Genomic DNA, 18,417 nt, shown 5'->3' with positions numbered 1-18,417 from the left:
ACAGTGTATGCCTATCCATTCTTCGGGTCACCATTTTTTAATGAAAACTGTTTTCCCAGCCAGGATATGTGCTTTGGGGAAAGCTATTTCTATTGAAAACAATGATAGCTGGACCAATTTTTGCATCACACATAACCATGAAAACTTAACTTCAGTAATCTAGCTAAAGCCTCAGAATTCCTTGGGTTGTAGATGTGGCTCAGTCATAGAGCACTTGTATAGCTCAATTGCTGGGGTCACCCCTCATATGCAAACAAAAAGGGAAGGGAGGGAGGGAGGGAGGGAGGGAGGGAGGAAGGAAGGAAGGAAGGAAGGAAGGAAGGAGAAAACCCTCAAGTCTCTTTCACATAATTCTCTTTTTAAAAGACTCCCACTGGGGCTGGAGAGATGGCTCAGTGTTTAAGAGCACACACTGCTCTTGCAGAGGTCCTGATTCAGTTCCCAGCTCCCACCTTGGGTGGCTCACAACCACCTGTAACTCCAGCACCAGAGGAGACGGCTCCCTCTTCTGGCATCCTTTGGCAACTGCACTCACATGCACATACCTACACACAGACACACACACACATATATATACACATATTTAAAAGTAATAATAAAAATAATTATACATTTGAAAGGCTTCTGCTAATGACAGTGGTCAGAGCCTAACTAATCAGAATGATGGTTCCAGTAAAGCATCATCCTGAGAGACCAGACTGAAAGATAAATGTGGGTATTGGTTAGCAAATTCACTGTGCTCTGGATTTTGAAATCTGCTTTTTAATACACTAAGAATGCCTCTGGCTTCCAGGGAAATACCTGAACTACATTGGCTGGAGCCTGATATAAAGTCATGTGGCCAGTTTATTAACTTGTGATGAGAAAGACATCTCTTTATAGGCAGGTCTACCTAGAAAGCTGAACCGATCTTCAGAGGCTGAGCAGGGACTAGGTGAATTATTGCCTTGTAAACACGAATGGCATCGAGCTGAGAGGTCCTCGGGCAGCCATCTGCCTGACTTCTTGTTCGTAGGCCCTCAGTTCTTAGCCAGGAGCCCTGGTGAGGCCAGGTGCAAGCATGTTGGAATCACCTGGACCCTTCCACAGACTGCCTGTGCCTTGGAAACTTCCAGTCATGATACGGTAGCTGCTACTGTGAAGCACACAGGTATGAAATACACAAAATATAGGGGGCAGTGATTTCCAAGAATCTGGCAGAAAAGATGCATAGTGAGTCCCACCTCTCTGCCAGGTGCCATTCTTCAGACGTGGTTGGTCACTCATAGGTACTGTGGGCAGTGGCCACCGTCTCACTGGGCTGAGGAAGCAGATGTTAGAGTTCAGGGTGATGGAAGTGCTTAGAAAGGGTGGGGCAGGTCCTGGGAAGGCACGCGGTGAGCCCAGAGCTCCATTTCTTAAAAGGGTAGGCTGCACGTGGGCAGAGAGGCCTGCAGGGGGCGCTGCCACCACAGTAAGTGCTGAGAGAGAATTAACCTGGCGCTTCTTTGCCTGACAAAGTGATTGGAAATTTTAGCCTTTTGCTTTATGACAATCCATTCTGGGACATGGGGAGAAAGCTTACTCAGTGAAATGTTTGCCCTACAAGTAGGAAGACTGGAGCTTGAGCCTCAAAACTAAGATTAAAAAAAAAAAAATGCAAGCTGGGTATGGTGGTATAACTATGACCCCATCACTGGCTGAAACAGTCAGATCCCTGAGGCTCAGTGGCCAGCCAGGCTAGCCTGCTTGACAAGATCCAAGCAAATGTCTCAAGAAAAGGTGGCCAGGACCTGAAGGTACTACGTCCTCTGATCTCCATTCTCCATGAACACATACATGCACACACGCACACACAAAGCTGTCCCTGAGAAAACAAATCCACTCTTTGACACCAGCATGAACCCATTCTGAAGGTGATGCCCACACTGATACTATTAGGTAATCCCACTTCGAAAGGCTTCACCAGCTCAACATGGCCAAACTCAGGAACAACCTGCTAGTTCATGAGAGTCAGAGACACTCGCAGACCATTCCCAGCTGTAGCCGAACCGTGCCAGTTCTCTACTGTTTAAGCAACTTTCCTGACACATGGCCACAGTGGGGAGGATTCTCTGGGTCTTCCAGCTGAGTGATCCTAGTGACCTACTACTTACTCACCCAAAGACCTGTCTGACATGAAGAATCTCATGGCCCACCCCAACTAATCTGCAAACCTAATTAACTGATGTCTGCACTTCCCAAGGTCCAGTGAGCAAACCTTTAGTGTCTTGCATATAACGATAAATCGCCCACTCAAGTACCAGCCAGGTGCGGCTCTGCTTAGCTTATGAAATGAGGCGAGTTCAGGGTGGTAGAGCCATAGACTCCGCAGTGCATGTCTCTGTTCTGCACCATGCAGCTGCAGCACGTGGAAATTGCTAGAAATGTATACTCTTAGGTCTTGCCTCAAACCTGCTGAATTGTAAACCAACCACGCTACTGAATGTGGTAACAGCCGGTCTGCTTAATGCTCCCCCCTCCTGCCCACCCGCCCGTGGTTCTGACTTGTGCTCAAGTTGTGAAAATCCCTGGCTCAAGACAGAACGGTGTCATGATAACAAGCCAGGGTTTGAGATACATGCAGATTGGTGTGGACTGTGTGGTCAGCCTTTAATCACATACAGGATACCCAAGAAAATGGGGTCAGAGGCCAGCCTTACTTCAGCTTATGATCTCGGGGACTTCAGCCCACGATCGGCTGGCTGCATAGCTATGGGACATGCGGTGTGCAAAGAGATCACGGTGACAGATGGGACTTGGTGGGACACTGTTGCTCATCTCGTGGCAACCAGAATAGAGTGGAGAAGGGGCCTCTAGCTGGTCTCACAGCCTACATTTTCAGCATCTCCCAGGAATGCCATCATGGAATGGCTCCATCAAGGGATTAATCCATGGGTGAAACCAGAGCCCTTGGGATTCAACGACTTCCCCAAAGCCCAGCCATGGCGTCCAAGGCTTTAGTATCCAAGAGTCTTGGGGGGGGGGCACTTCACACTCAGATCATAAAGGTCTTCTCGGGCCCATCTAGAAAACAGGAGCATGAAGTCAGAGTTATGCCATCTTCCCAGAGCTGTGAGCTCAGTGACCCATTCCCCTAAGAATCTGGGATGGCACCCAGCATACAGTGAGCAGTTGGTACAGCACCCAGCATACAATGGGCATTTAATACTTGTTTGCCACAATCTCACCCACGGGCATTACCCCAGCTGCTAGACATTGTGAGATCTATGCGGTCCAGCATAGTACCAAGTCATGACTGAGTTTTTCCGTTTGAGCCTAGGAGGGTAGTGTAAATCTCATCTTTCCATTGAGGGAATGAGACTTGGAGGGGTTAATCCCCGACATGGGAAGATGCCCCAACAGTTGTCAGCCCACGCTGTTAAACAGCCTGTCTCCTTCTTCTTCATGAAGAAATGCTGTATCTATCCCAAGGTGTCACCTGGGGATCACAGAAGCCTACAATTTTTTGCCTTCTGTTATTACTCTGGCCCTGTCCAGGGTTGCGTGAAAGGGGTTCACTGCGATTCACCACCTGGACTCCCGGAGGTCTTGATTTTCTCCTTAGTTGTCATTTGTGGTGGTTTGAATAAGGATGGCCCCAGAGACTCAGGTATTTGCCTGCTCGGTCCCTGGGGGTGGCACTGTTAGGAGGTGTGGCCTTGATGGAGCAAGTGTGTCACTGTGGGGGTGGCTTTGAGGTCTCCTATGCTCAAGCTATGCTCAGTGTGGCTCACAGTCTCCTGCTGCTGCCTGTGGATCAGGATGTAGAACTCTCAGCTCCTTCTCCAGCACCATTCTGCCTGCTGGCCGCCATGCTTCTCCCTATGGTGATAATGGTCTAGACCTCTGAAACTATAAGCCACCCCAATTAAATGTTTTCCTTCCAGGCGTTTCCATGGTCGCAGTATCTCTTCACAGTCACGGAACACTGACTAAGACACCCCTCCTCCTAACGTCACACTCTACAGCTCTTTAGTGGCACCTTGCACTTGGCCATCAGTGACCCCAGGGAGGTGTGGCCTTGATCCAGCCAGACTCCATGCTACATGCTTTGGGGACATGAATACATTTGTCCCCAGTTACTTTTCTGTTTGTGTGATTAAACATTGACCTAAGACAGTTTGGGGAGTAGATCACAGTCCGTCGTTCAGGAACATCCAGGCAGGGACTCAAACAGGAACCTGGAAGAAGAATCGGTGTGGTCCCCATGGCTGACTCAGTTTGCTTTTCCATTCAGCTCAGGCCCACCTGCCCAGGGGTGGCACCACCCACAGTGGGCTGGGTCCTCCCCTATCGATCATGAATCAAGAAAACGCCCCCAAAGACTTTCCCACAGGCTAATTTGATGGGGGCAGTTCTTTAGCCGAGGTTCCCTCTTCCCAGACTAAACCAGTTTCTGTCAAGTTGAAAAAAAAAAAAAAGGGGCACACAATTAAAGCCTGCCCTCATCTCTGTGAGATATGACCTTCATTTGACATTTGACACTTACTTCTCAGTGTCCTCTCTGTCTGTCATGGTGACTGGAAGGTAGGGCCATTCACATGTTGGTGGGAAGGTGGGGCTCCTAGAGAAACCCCCATAATGATGAAAGCAGGCGGAATTGTTGTATTCAGCGGAATGCTCCCTTGCAGTGTGGACTTGAGCCCATTGGCTGGAATGATCACCAGCTGCAGGTGATTTGCCTCAGACTACCCAGGAGGAGAAACCTGTTTTCTTAGGCAGCTCACCTAGCACTCTGCAGGAAGGGGTGTCCCGGCTTTGTTTAGAGTTCGTGTGGCATTGTTCTGTGTGAGGGTTACTGGCAGCCCAGCCAGCGTCCAAACAGGGCATTGAATAGACAATCCTGTTAGGATGGTAAATGGGAGCACGGATTGGACAGTTGGTTCTTAGACAATATACACACTCAGGACCGGAGAGGTGACTCGGAGTTAGAACACAGGCTGTTCTTGCAGCGCCCTGGCACCCACAGGGTGCCTCACAATCAGCTGTAACTCCAGCTCTAAGGGGATCTGACACACTCACATGGCCATGCTCACACATAGATACACATGTACATGATCAGAAATAACAGTAAATCTCTAAAAATCAATAATATGTATTAAATCATATACCTACATATGAGGAATCAATTATCTCTACCTACGCAACATACATGTATGCACACAGGCATCCTTGGGCTGTTGGCATTGCCTGCTCTGTGTGTATGTGTAATGGTAGTCAGTAGAAACAGTTCTATGTGGCCCGCTTTGTCCCTTGAGGCGTTTGAAGAGATGGGGACACTGTGCCGAGCTGATGGGAAATTCATGCCTCTTAGGTGATACTAAGTTTTGAAGATTTTTAAAATGTTAATCCTTCATTCCATGTGAAATTTAAGATAGTAAACACATACACATGCACACACACACACTTGCACAATGCACACACAAACGTCATATGTCTGAGCAAACCTCATATCAGAGAGGAGTCTCCCAAGCCCCATGGCATACACTGACTGAACAGTCTGAGAAGCAGAAGGGAAAAGGGGAACCCGTCACCTTCAACACAGTAGTTTCCTCTCTAGTGGCACTTGGCCTCCTCACTGGCCTAGTACAAACCGGGAATGGGGCCACTTGAGCCATGGGATACAAGACTAAATTGATGATGTTCTGTGGAATAGGGCTCTGAAACCTGGAGGCTTTGAAAATGCTTGGGTCCAGGGAGGCATTTTCTAGAACTCAGGGGGGTCTTTTCTCCCTGGTGAAAGAGGTCCAAAGTACATGTTCACCAGCGTTTAAAGGTTTCAGTCCTTCATCAAAAGCTCTTTTTTCCTTCTTTCCTTCCTTCCTTCCTTCCTTCCTTCCTTCCTTCCTTCCTTCCTTCCTTCCTTTCTTTAAGACAGTGTTTCTCTGTATCTTTGGAGCCTGTCCTGGAACTAGCTCTTGGAGACGAGGCTGGTCTCAAACCCACAGAGATCTGCCTACCTCTGCTTCCCGAGTGCTGGGACTAAAGGCGTGTTGCCCCCACCGCCCAGTCTCAAAAGCTCTTCCTAAAAGGCATGTTCACAATGGAGATAAGTGATAAGTGTAACCTGGATCACTTATGGGTCAGATCTTTGAGGTCAGATGAAAAGGTTTACCTTCTGATGCCTTTACACAGGGGGAATGAAGTAATAAATAACCAAGCACTTTGGCCACGCGGAACCATTAGCTTCCCTTGCAGAGTGTGGCCACAGAAAGCCCAAGGTATTGACATAGTGAGTTGTGTAAACTGATGCCATAGAGATGCCTTTAAAAGTCTGCATAGCCAGATTAAATGGACAAAACAATGGAGCAGGCTCCATGCGGAGACATCTGTAGAATGCCATTCTGTTTGTGCGTGGTGTGTGACCAATTCTCATCTGGACAGCGTGGTTTCTCTTTTTGAAAGCTTTAAACCATCTCAAATCAATTTCCTCTTTCTTCCTCTGCTTGTAAACCATGCCTGTAACCCTCCCCTCTCTCCGAGATGTAACTTAGACACTGTGCAGTCACTGTTCCTCACGGGATCAGTCACCATCCCCTCGCAGACTTGCGCATCTTAAAGAATGCACTGAGTGACACAAAGCTGCTCTGTCTACTGACAGACTTCAAATCCATTGGGGTTTTTATTTTTATGTCTGCTCCTTCTCCTAGCTCTTCTTCTGAAATACAAGACTAACAGGGTTGTTACTGCTCTCTAGGGCATTTCTGAGATACAGGTCACATAAGTGGAATCCAGCACCAACTAAGATGCCGGGGTAAGCGTCCATCTTGGTAGGGAGGCATGGCAGCTGGAGCAGGGAGCCGAGAGAAAGCACACCTTCAGCTACAGAGTTTTCTCAAGAGAGAAAACTGGAAGTGAAGCAAACTAGAACCTCTCAAAGCCTTCCTCTAGGGACCTGCTTCCTCCAGCGTTACTGCACCTCCTAAAGGGCCCATAACACTTCCCCAGACAGTGCCACCAGCTGGGGATCAAGAGCACAGATGCCGGAGCCTAAGGGGGACATCCCCATCAAAACTGTTGTATAATCCATGAAGCACACACGGATGTCAAGCGCTGCTGTTAGTGCTCACTTTCTGCATCTCTAAGAAGCGAGTAATCCTGTGTAAAAGCACATTTCTCTCTGTGATTGAAGCGTTCCTCCTTTGGGGGTATGTTTTGTAGGAAATTCAAATACCCAGGGCCGGAAAGGTAGTTCAGCAGGTAAGAGTACTAACTGTTCTTGCAGAGGACCTAGGTTCCATTCCCAGCACCCACATGGCAGCTCACAACCATCTGTCACTCCATCTCTAGGAGATCCGATGCCTCTTCTGGCTTCTGCAGGCACCAGGCACAAAGACATACATGCAGGCAAAACATCCATACCCAGAAATGTTTTAAAGTGGAAATGAATAAACAAAGCAAAGTGACACACACACACACACACACACCCCTGTCTTTTCAGTGGGTATCACGCAATCCTCTGGGGTGACACAGCTCATTATAGTAGGCACATGATGCTGAAACAGGAGGCAGAGAGTAGGGCAAGGAGTGGAGGTCAGATGTACCCTTCAAAGACACTTGGTGGCCAGCTTCTGTCACACCTCCTAAGGACTCTAACCTCCCTCCCAAGATATCACTAGACGAAGAATAGAATGCAAAACCTGAGCCCATGGGAGATGTTTCAGATGCAAACCATAGCAAGGTCCGAGTGTGCAGTGCAACCAATGTCCTTCTTTGATGTTAAGCTCGGGGAGGGGGGGTTCAGATGACTTTGAGAAGCCCAACAGCTAGTGTTGGTCACATCTAGCCCCCAGGCCAGCTGGGTCAGTGTCCTGAGGCTTCCTGGCCTCTGACCACTGCCCTTCTGCACTTTCTCCCCTGGCTCCACTCTTCTCATCTGCTGTCTACAGAGTTTACCCTTCCGGAGTCACAGTATTGCAAGGACTCCTGGGAGCTAGAGAGTGCTCTCCACTCTATGATGGACACTGCTCATTCAATCATCCAACCATTCATCTACCCATCCCCCATGCTTCATCCCTCATCCGATCATCCAACCATTCATCTACCCATCCTTCCCTATGCTTCATCCCTTATCCAATCATCCAAGTCACCTGATGCCACTGAGCTCAGTGCCTGAACTCCAGACCTCCCCTGACCTCTTCTCCGTGTCTCATACATCATTTTCCATGCAGCTACCCAGAGTGGAAATCATTATTTCTTCCCTTCTGAGACTCTGGGAGCTGTTGCAGGAGCATGCCCATAAAGCCACAGTGTAACCACAGGCCTTCATGACGTGCCTCCGCCTGCCCCTGGAACTTGACCTCCCTCCTCTAAGGATGCTGGTGCCCCATCAGTGGCCTTTCTGTTCCTTAGTTAGACCAGAACTGTGCCTACCCAGGGCCTTTGCAAGTTCAGGTAGGAGGGAGGGAGCCCAGCTAGGGCCAAGCACTGCACACAGACATCATCAGCATCACTGGATTCATGGATTAATTAATGTCCACGTGAGGACTGACTTGCATCGCTGTGCTGTCTACCTTAATTCTGTTCTCAGGAAGCCATGTTGGGAGCCATTTGTAAACGGAGACTGCTTGTTTGTTTCCCGGCTGCATGGGCCCAAATAATCACACAGAAAGTAAATTTATTACAATACTGTGTGTCTGATGTCTCGGGCATATTTCTAGCTAGCTCTTATATCTTAAATTAACTGATTTCTATCAATCTGTGTAGCACCACAAGGCTGTGACCTACTGGTAGGCATCTTTCTCCTTCGGGAGCTACATAGCATCTCTTTGACTCTGCCTACTCTCTCTCTCTCTCTCTCTATATATATATATATATATATATATATATATATATATATATATATATATGTGTGTGTGTGTGTGTGTGTGTGTGTGTGTGTGTATTCCAAAGCAGCTTTATTCATTAGCCAATAAAAGCAACATATATACAGAAGGACATCCCACATCAGCTCTTCCTCTCTCTTTTAAGCTTAAAGCCTGCCCATGGTGACATACTTCCTAAATCTCCCCAAACAGTCACTGAGTAGGGACCAAATGATTAAAGGTCTGAGAGTAGGGACATTTCTCCTTCAAGCCACTGCTCCTGTGACAGCCTGCCTTCCTGCCCCTGTGCCTAGAACTGTGCTTGGCACTCAGCGGGTACTCCTTCAATGACTAGATATCTTTTGGGTGCTGGGGATAGACCCCAACACCTTGCACCTACTCTACCACTTAGCTATACCCGCAGCTCAATATCCACCCAAAGGTGCCCTGCCTATCTGAGCACAGAATACAAGGGGCACTGGCCTTGCCCACCTATAAGGAAATAGACGGGCAAAGGGTGACAGTTGCAGACATGGAGGTTTAAGGAAGGGATGCCAATGCCTGGCCTCACCTCGCAGATATTATACTGCTGGTGCATCGTGGAGTTTGTCCGTGTACCTGATTCTGCCGCAGACCTTGCCTTCACCTTGAACTAGTTCGGTCCACTCCCTGCTCTTTGCAGTGGGGTGTGGGCTGCCTACTAGACACCTAGCAGGGCTGTTGGGAGCATCAGTCCCTGTCTAGGTGAGGGAAGAATATAGATGCCAGCTCCTGTTTACTCTGAGCCAGCTCTGACGCAGCCACCATGCCCTGGGAGCAGAGTATGTCTCCAAACACAACAGGTGGGCTGGTGGCTTATTCTCCCTCTGTGAACACCTCAGACCTCATTTTTCATCACTCCTTTTATTTCTCCTCTTAATATCTTCACCAAAAAGAAGAATTTAGGAAGAAAAGTAAGTCGTTCGGGGCAGTGTCCCCCGCTGAGGGCACTTTTCAGGTGCCATACCGCCCCCTGGTGGTCACAGATTTATTATTGGCTAACTATGGAATTTAAAGAAAGCACCAACCACTGGATGATGACATCCGTAGTCTTTAAAACTTTGTAACTTCCACTCCGGAGAACTCATTTTAATGAAAAGGGACCCTGCACATGGGTGAATATGTTTGCTGTATTATCTGTAATATTATCTATACCAGCAAGTCTTGGAAACAAATGTCTAACAATAGGCACAAGCTGTATCAGTAGAAAAACATTGGACCTTGACTGGATCAATGTCAACAGTTCTGAGCACCGGGTGGCACCATTGTGTCCCAGATCTCCTGAGTGTGCTGGCCTTGTGGGTAAGTAGGGCCTACACACTAGGGAATTGGGGCATAAAGGGACAGCCAATAGGCATCTCATTCTCAAATTGTTCACGGGAAGAGAGTCTTTTGTGATAATATATTATGCTAAATTAGCTTTTGAGGTGTTTGTGGTTTCTCTAGTTACTTATTTTTGAGACAGAGCCTCACTGTGTAGCCAGCCCTTGATGACCTGGACTAGACCTCAAACTCACAGAGATCCCCTGCCTCTGCCTCCAGGATGCTGGGATTAAAAAGATGTGCCCCCACCCCTGGCTACGGCGTAGTTTTTATTTGTTTACTTCTTTAATCAGTTTTTGATGCTGGGAGTGGAACTCGGAGTCTCGTGCATGCCAAGCCAAGCTCTCTACCGCTGAGTTACACTCCCCACCCAGCGATTCCTGTTTCAGTTTTATTTTTGAAAGCCTCAGGTGGGCTCGCAGTGGGTCATCGCAGTGTCTGCTCCCCACATTGCTAAAGAGCTCCATGCTCCCTGCAGCCTTCAACACCGCCAAGTGTGAGAAGCTGCAGAAGGAGAAGGAGGCGCTGGAGAGGCGGTTCGAGGAGGAACTGAGGAGGCTGGGCTGGCAGCAGCAGGCCGAGGTGCAGGAACTTCGGGAGCGGCTTCAGCAGCAGTTCCAGGCCGAGAGCGCACGCCTGCGGGCGGAGCATCAGGACCAGCTGCTGCGCATGCGATGCCAGCACCAAGAGCAGGTGAGTTGGCTGGCTGTTCCGCACCAGTGATGGGAGGAGAAGAGCCTGAGGCACTTGAGTAAATGGGTCAAGTTCACTCTCCAGCCTCATTCTGGCTCTCTCTGCACCCTGTGCCTAGAATGCTGTCCCTGCAGACGCCATGACACCCTCTCCTCCTTCTAGGTCTAAAATTAGTTCTCTGTGAGAATTTACCTGAGATTGCAGTTTTACACGTGACCCTTATTGGTCATGTGTTCTTCGCATATTCTCTGTGGGCAGAGAGGTGTTAAGCAAACCTGTGCGTAGACCAGGTTCTGCACCCGCCACTACTTCCAGACTTGATGTACGTGGACTCCATCACCCTGCCAGATGCCAATTCTATTCCTATTTTACAGATAAGAAGACAGAGTCCCAGGGTTAAGTAAGACACCAGAATTCTGTCGCATGGAGTGTGAGCAGAGGTTGTTCATCTTTTTTGAAAACTGCAGTGCTCATCAGCTCATCCCACAAAATTCATCCTAAAAATCCTCCTTTTTCTTTAAAAAGTCATCCTCGTGAATGGCAGGTGATTGGCAGGAACAGCGCCCCATGAGGAGTTTGAACAGGCAGAGACCACTAAGCCTATCACCTTCTGTTATGTCTCCCTAACCCGCCCACCTAGCCAGCTCTATTTGCCGGGCTGGAGAATACACTCTACACAAACAAAATGAACCTCCAGGACCTGTCTGGCACAGGAGACCTTGTGCTGAGAAGAGACGGTACCGGGGAGACGTGGGTCTCGGGGACACTGCCCTTTAGGCTGAAGAGGAGGCTACAGTGGGAACCAGATGGAGTCGGTCTGGAAGCTCCAGCTCGGCCTGCCACCACATGCTCTGGGCCAGTGTCTAGGAGACTGGGGTGAAGCAGGGGGCTGGGCTCCCGGTTGATGGGCCGGTGCAGGAGGGAGTAAACACGGGCTGGCTCTCTCTGGCTCCTCTGATGAGGATGCGCAGCTGGGATGGGGGCAAATGGTAGTTTAATCTGGTTTGAGGTTAATGAGAAAATGAGCGCACATGATGCTCCATTCAGAATACATCTTCTGGAAGTGAATTGCCAAGCCCCAGTTAATTGCCTCTGGCACGTGGCTAAAAGTAAAGCCCACAACTCCATCCTTGCTCGCCTTAGGCAGCAGCTTTCCTCCCCTGGTGTCTCTATACCCAGCCCCCGCTGAGTAGCAAGCTGACTCCAGAACCGGGACTTGCTACAGGGAATAGCTCTTTCTCCAAAGGGCTGATGCCGTTTGGTGGGTGACCTGGCAGCCTCCTCCATGGAAGAGCCCCAAAATCCCATCTCTGTGAAGGGGGCAGACGGTAGACAGCAGTGGTCTCACAGGGCTCTACCCAAGGTTCTAGACAAAAAAAGAAAGGTCTTCAGGCAGCAGAAGCTTTCTGCATTGCTTATCTTTCTGTTGCCATGGTGAAACGCCGTGCAGAGAAACCAGCTTATGGAAAACAGCTTATTTTGGCTTACAGTTCCGGTGGGTAAGATTCTATCGCAGGAAAGTCAAGGCAGCAACCAGCAGGCAAGGTGGCAGTAGAAGGGAGCTGAGAGTTCACATCCTCACCTGTAAACAGGAAGCAGAGGGTGAGCTGGAAATGACGCCAGGCTGTAAACTCTAAAACCCACCCCCGGTGACCGACCTCCTCCAGCAAGGCTTCATTCACCACCCAAACATCCCCGAACTCCCTCGAACCCAGGACTCAGCATTCAAGTATGTAAGCCTATGGGAGCCATTTCTCTTTGAAACCACTCTGCTTACCCCTGGCTGACAGTGGAAGATAACCTTTCTCTGATTTTGTCAATTACAATGCATTAACCCATCTTTTGTGCCCTTTGGGAAAATTGGTCTAAATTTGAGCAAATATCTTCTGAGGGTTTTGACATCTTCTCAGGCTGAGCTTTCCTACTTCATGTCTGTGAGCCCCTGCTCTGCAGAAACTGGTACCATATATGAAGAGAAGCCATAGATACTAATAGCTGACAGGAGAGAGGGTGCCCACAGTAGGCAGAACCATTTCCTGCCTAAGGGGGGGCGGTCTTTAAAATCACAAAGAGACGTGAGACAGAAATTACTGAAGAGCAAGTTGAAATGGTAGCTCTAAGGATTCCATTGATATCTTTCTGAATATTCCTGCCGTTCCCTTAATTCCATATGGCTCGTTGGAATTAGAAAGTCAATATTTCATTCATAAAAGCACCTCCCAGAGGCTGAAGGGGACATCATCCTTACTGTGATGACAGTAGTAGTTCCTCAGCACTAAATCACAGACATGCCATCTAACAGGCCAAGGCATACACCTTGACTCTGGACATAACAAACTGTTACCAGCTGAGCCTCATTTATGACAGGGACATCGATTCTTCTGGAAGTTTATTGTAGTAGGAGCTGCAGGCTGCGTTCCTGCCGCCCTGGCTCCCGGCCGCCTGGCTAGCTTATGCCCCAAAATAACAACACACAAACTGTATTCATATAAACACTGCTTGGCCCATTAGCTCTAGCCCTTACTGGCTAATTCTCATATCCCGATCAACCCATCTCTAATAATCTGTGTAGCACCAGTCTTACCAGGAAAGATTCAGCATGTCTGACCTGGCGGCTTGCTTCATCGCATCTGGCTCTGAGAGGAGCTGCCCTGCATCTGAGCTCACTTCCTCTTCCTCCCAGCATTCTGTTCTGTTTACTCCACCCACCTATGTTCTAACCTATGAGGGCCAAGCAAGTTTCTTTATTAATTAACGAATGACCTTCCTCCATCAGTTTATCTTTGTATCTACCTTTCTTTTCTGAAGCTCCTCGTAGAAATTTGTATAAGAGAATAGTAGTGTAGAGTCCCACCAAGGACCGAGGAAAGGGTTTCTCTTTACACCTGGGTGCTTAAGAACCATGCCTCTAGACAATATGTGGTGCTTATGTTTTACAGAGAGTGCTGTGACATTTTTAGTGGAACAGAAAGGGAAGAGTCTATGTGCCTATGTGTGTTTATGTGCACTATTGTGCATACAGATACCCACAGAGACTGGAAGAGGGCTCTGGTCCCCCCTAGAACTGACATTATAGACAGTGTGAGCTGCCTGCTATGGATGCTGGACAACGAACCAAAGTCCTCTGTTAGAACAAGAAGTGCTCGGAACACCTGAGCCATCACTCCGGTCCCCTTTGTTTCAACCAATTGCTTATTTTATTTTGCCTCACACTGAGAGGTTTTAGACAGAAATTCCATTAGAACCTGCTGCCAACAACTGGGTGATTAAATCCTGTTCTAGTCATCCCTGCTTCTGAGTGATTCAGAGCGCAGAGCCACAAGTGATTTGAGGCTCAGGTCACTTTAATCAATAATGCCCAGTCATTGTAGCGACACATTGCTTCCAAGTCCATGTTATCACTGAGATGTTGTGATAACAGTGATTTTCCTGTTTTAAGCAATGACAATTTGTGACAGAGAGGGGGAGAGAGAGAGAGAGAGAGAGAGAGAGAGAGAGAGAGAGGAGAAAGAAAGGAAGGAAGAAAAAGAAAGAAAGGAAAGAAAGAAAGAAAGAAAGAAAGAAAGAAAGAAAGAAAGAAAGAAAGAAAGAGAAAAAAGACTATCCTAGGAAGGTTGCTTGTTGGTAGAAAAGCAGTTCTCAACCCATGGGTTGCAACTCCTTTGGGTAGTCTTATATCAGATACCCTGCATATCAGATGTTCACATTATGATTCATGCAGTAGCAAACTTACAGTTATGAAGTAGCAATGAAATAATTTTATGGCCTGGTCTGAGGAACTGTATTGAAGAGTTGAGGTATTAGGGGGATGAGAACCACTGTGGTAGAATGTTTGCATAGCATAAACAAAGATGATTTGTTCCCTGACACCAGAGACAGACAGACAGACAGACAGATACAGAAACAGAGAAAAGTTGTAGGGGGAGATGATAGATTATTCCAAATGGAAAGTCATTCATTGTTGGAATGTGAAATGTCCCCAGTTCCTATGGTGTCAAACTCTTGACTGCAGCCGATGCAGCTATTTTGAGAAGTGATGGAAGGGCCGAGAGCTCTCAGTGCTCAAGAGCTCTGGCTCTTCTTGCAGAGGACCAGAGTCCCATCGCCAGCACCCACATCAGGAAGCCCACGACACCTGTAACTCCAGCTCCAGGGAATCTGGTACCTTCTGCATATACCCACGTACAGACACATACATGTACACACTAATAAAAATAAAATAATTTGGGACTGAAGAGATGGCTCAGTGGTTAAGAACACTGGCTACTCTTCCAGAGAACCTGGGTTCAGTTCCCAGAACCCACAAGGCAGTGCACAACTGTCTGTAACTCTAGTTCCAGGAGATCTGACACCCTCATACAGACATATATACAGGCAAAAGCCCAATGTACATTAAATAATTAAATCTATTTTAAAAAAGGAACCCCGACTAATTTTCCCGAGGAGCCGTGTCCAGTCTCAGCACCTATGTTGAGCAGCTCACAACCCCTTGTTCTTGGGGATCTAATACCCTCTTATGACCTCATACTGTACACATGCCCACCCCTACCCCCCACACTCCCAGCTGTTGATTAAAGAAGATTTCCTTTATCGCAGAGAATATATCTTCCTCCCGTATAACAGAAGAAACAATGTTATTCCAGAGAAATGAGGTTTCCGCAGAGGCAGCCAAATACTGTCAGATAGAAGCAATGTGTCCTTAATGGGACCACCAAAGAACTTGAGGTTCTAGACACATTCATCTAAATTTGTGGATTTAAAATAGCAGGTTTTGACACAATTGTGGGTCATGAAATAAACTGAATTACTGAATTATTCATAAGACAATATGGAACAAATTTTTTTTTATCCAGATTTCTTCAAGTTTTTGTTTGGTTGGTCTTAGGATTTCGTTGTTGTTAAACTGGTTGGGATGTGAAGGGGTATGTTTATGTACACATACATGCATAATGCACTGTTGCGGTGTATGTTGGAAGTATAAGAGATTGTTGACAAAGAATTTGGGTAAACATTGTACTTGTATTATGTCTAGGAGAGGCTTGCTATCATGGGGAGAGAGTATCCTGAACAATTACTTCACTAGGGCATACATTTGAAGTTAAAACAATGACCAAAATATTTCTTAAAAACAGTAAGCAGATTGAAGGTAATAATGGATCAAGAAGAACCATTTGCAAACATGGTTGTAAATTGGGTGGAAGCTCTACTTGATCTGCATTTGGTCTGTGTTGGGGTATGTGATTGTGGTGATGGAAAAATAGCAAATTTCATTTTGTTATTATAAATAGCAAATAACAAGTCTCAGTTCTGGAGAGGCTCACTGTCCAGACATCATCAGGATCAATAGAGCTTGGTGCCTCCTAATCCAGTGTAACTTACAATTATGCTTCAACTTAGTTCCCACAACAGGTACCCCACCATCATCAAGTAGGTCACACCCTACAACTACCCAGGGCCTACGAAGAATGATGTAAACATGCTGGATGTGCCCAGCCACTCCCAGGACTCCTAGGACCCAAGCCTGGAATGGCTGAAGAACCTTTGAAATCCCCCACTGATGCAATTTGTTGCTCTCCAATAAAAATGTGAAAACCAAGCCAGATAAACAAAGAAAAAAGTAAACCCTGTAGACAGTACAGTCCTTGGGTGGAGAGATCAGAACGTATGAAAATGAGGCTGGGTGTGTCACTCACTGACAGAGTGGTTGCCCAGCATGTGCAAGGCCTTGGCTTCAGTCACCAGCACTGAAAAACAAAAGTGAAAACCAGAACATCTGGGGTGAACTGCACACTTATGGAGAAACTCCTGGAAATACACCTTCGAGCAGAGAGTGGGAAACCCTTCACAGGAGCAGCCAGAGTTGCCTTGTCAGCAGAGAGGCCCAGCAGGTGGCAGTCTGGATGGCAAGCTTAGGCTTAGGACCTTGGTGAAGGGGACATGGGTGGGCCTGCTGTTCTCACCTAGGAACTAGGGAGAGGGTCTTAACATGTCACTTGGTGGTGGTACCCGAAGAGGAGGTTGTCACTGTGTATGTTTGAGAAAACAACACCGTTGGGATCAGACAGAGATGGGGACCTCTGTTTATTCTTGCCACTTACTAGATCTTGGGTGAAACATGTCAAGCCTAAGCCTTTGTTTCCTCATCTGCAAAATGGGCATAGAAATGCCTACCTCCTAAGGGTGGAAGGGGTAGATACTCACTGAGAGCTTAGGAACGAGTAGTTCCCACTCACCTGATACTGGGAAACCTTGAGAGGAGGCATGGAGAACTCTTCCTGCCCCATCACTTCCCGACAGGGTGAAGGAAGAACATGTGATGGAGTGCTGCAGGATTCTGCAGAGGTACCCGGGACAGTCCTTCCGGGGTGGAGCTTATTTGTTCGATTGCTTTTTGGTTTTTGAGAGTGGGTTTCTCTATGTAGCCCTGGCTATCGTGGAGCTAGCTTAGTAGACCAGGTTGGCCTTGAACTCACAGGGACCCATCTGTCTCTGCCTCCCAAGTGCTGGGATTAAAGGTGCACACCACCACTGCCTGGCTTAGTTGAGCTTCTATCTCTTTTCATTGAGTTAGGTTGTGGCACTTTGGTACTAGACTGGGGGTGCCAATCATCCCCGCGGAGTAACTTGTCTTTGGCAGGACTGCTAGCTTTTTCATCTTACTGAGCTGCACCTATGTTTTCCCAGCAGCAAAGATGATCCCAACAGCCACCCCAGCTCTCTGGATAACCAGTAACCATGCCTTTCCTTCAGGTGGAAGACATCACTGCCAGCCACGAGGCTGCTCTGCTGGAGATGGAAAACAACCACACGGTTGCCATCACGATCCTGCAGGATGACCATGACCACAAAGTTCAAGGTATCTACGAGTCATGAGCAGCAGGCCAAAGTGACCATGCTGAACCCCTCTGGCAACAGAGCAAAGGATCCCTCCTTTCCTTCTTTTCTGTCCTTTTTTTTCCTTTCTACTGAAGCTTTTGTGTTCATTCCTGTGAAGAGAAGAAATAGTAAAGCTTCAGGCAGGGCTGGGGAGCTTGGCTAGCACATAATAGGCCCAGGGTTCTATCCCCAGGCCCATGTTTAAAGCTTTATGAATCCTCGCACTTACCTCTCTCCTCCAAAGGAGTTCTATAAACCTTGAGGGAATGTTAAAAATCTCCTTGAGATTCTTACCAGCCTGAATTCCTCCTTTTGCTTATTTTTCCCAGTCACCTGGTTGTTCAACTATCTATTAAAAACAATAAAAGTTAGCGTTGAATCAATATATTTTCAATATGAAAATTTACTTTGGAATTTATTTATTTATTTATTATGCATACAATATTCTGTCTGCGTGTATGCCTGCAGGCCAGAAGAGGGCACCAGACCCCATTACAGATGGTTGTGAGCCACCATGTGGTTGCTGGGAACTGAACTCAGGATCTTTGGAAGAGCAGGCAATGCTCTTAACCTCTGAGCATCTCTCCAGCCCCCATTTTTTTCTTGTTTTAAAATAGTCTTTCTAACAACAAACTGGCTGTAAAGTATTTGATGTTCATCT

General features: G+C 47.5%; 1 protein-coding gene across 3 annotated transcripts in view; it reads left to right on the top strand.

Annotated features, from left to right (window-relative positions):
* Positions 1–18,417, top strand: part of Mtus2 (microtubule associated scaffold protein 2) — a 376,016-nt gene that overhangs the window by 342,583 nt on the left and 15,016 nt on the right. For all 3 annotated transcript variants that reach the window (XM_057764364.1, XM_057764365.1, XM_057764366.1), the window contains 2 exons: positions 10,666–10,880; positions 17,631–17,736. In XM_057764364.1, the coding sequence (XP_057620347.1) occupies positions 10,666–10,880; positions 17,631–17,736 (321 nt within the window). The remainder of the gene's footprint in view (positions 1–10,665; positions 10,881–17,630; positions 17,737–18,417) is intronic.

Source organism: Chionomys nivalis, chromosome 3, assembly GCF_950005125.1.
Source record: "Chionomys nivalis chromosome 3, mChiNiv1.1, whole genome shotgun sequence".
Classification (NCBI taxonomy): Eukaryota; Metazoa; Chordata; class Mammalia; order Rodentia; family Cricetidae; genus Chionomys; species Chionomys nivalis.
This window is presented reverse-complemented; position numbering and strand designations above follow the sequence as displayed.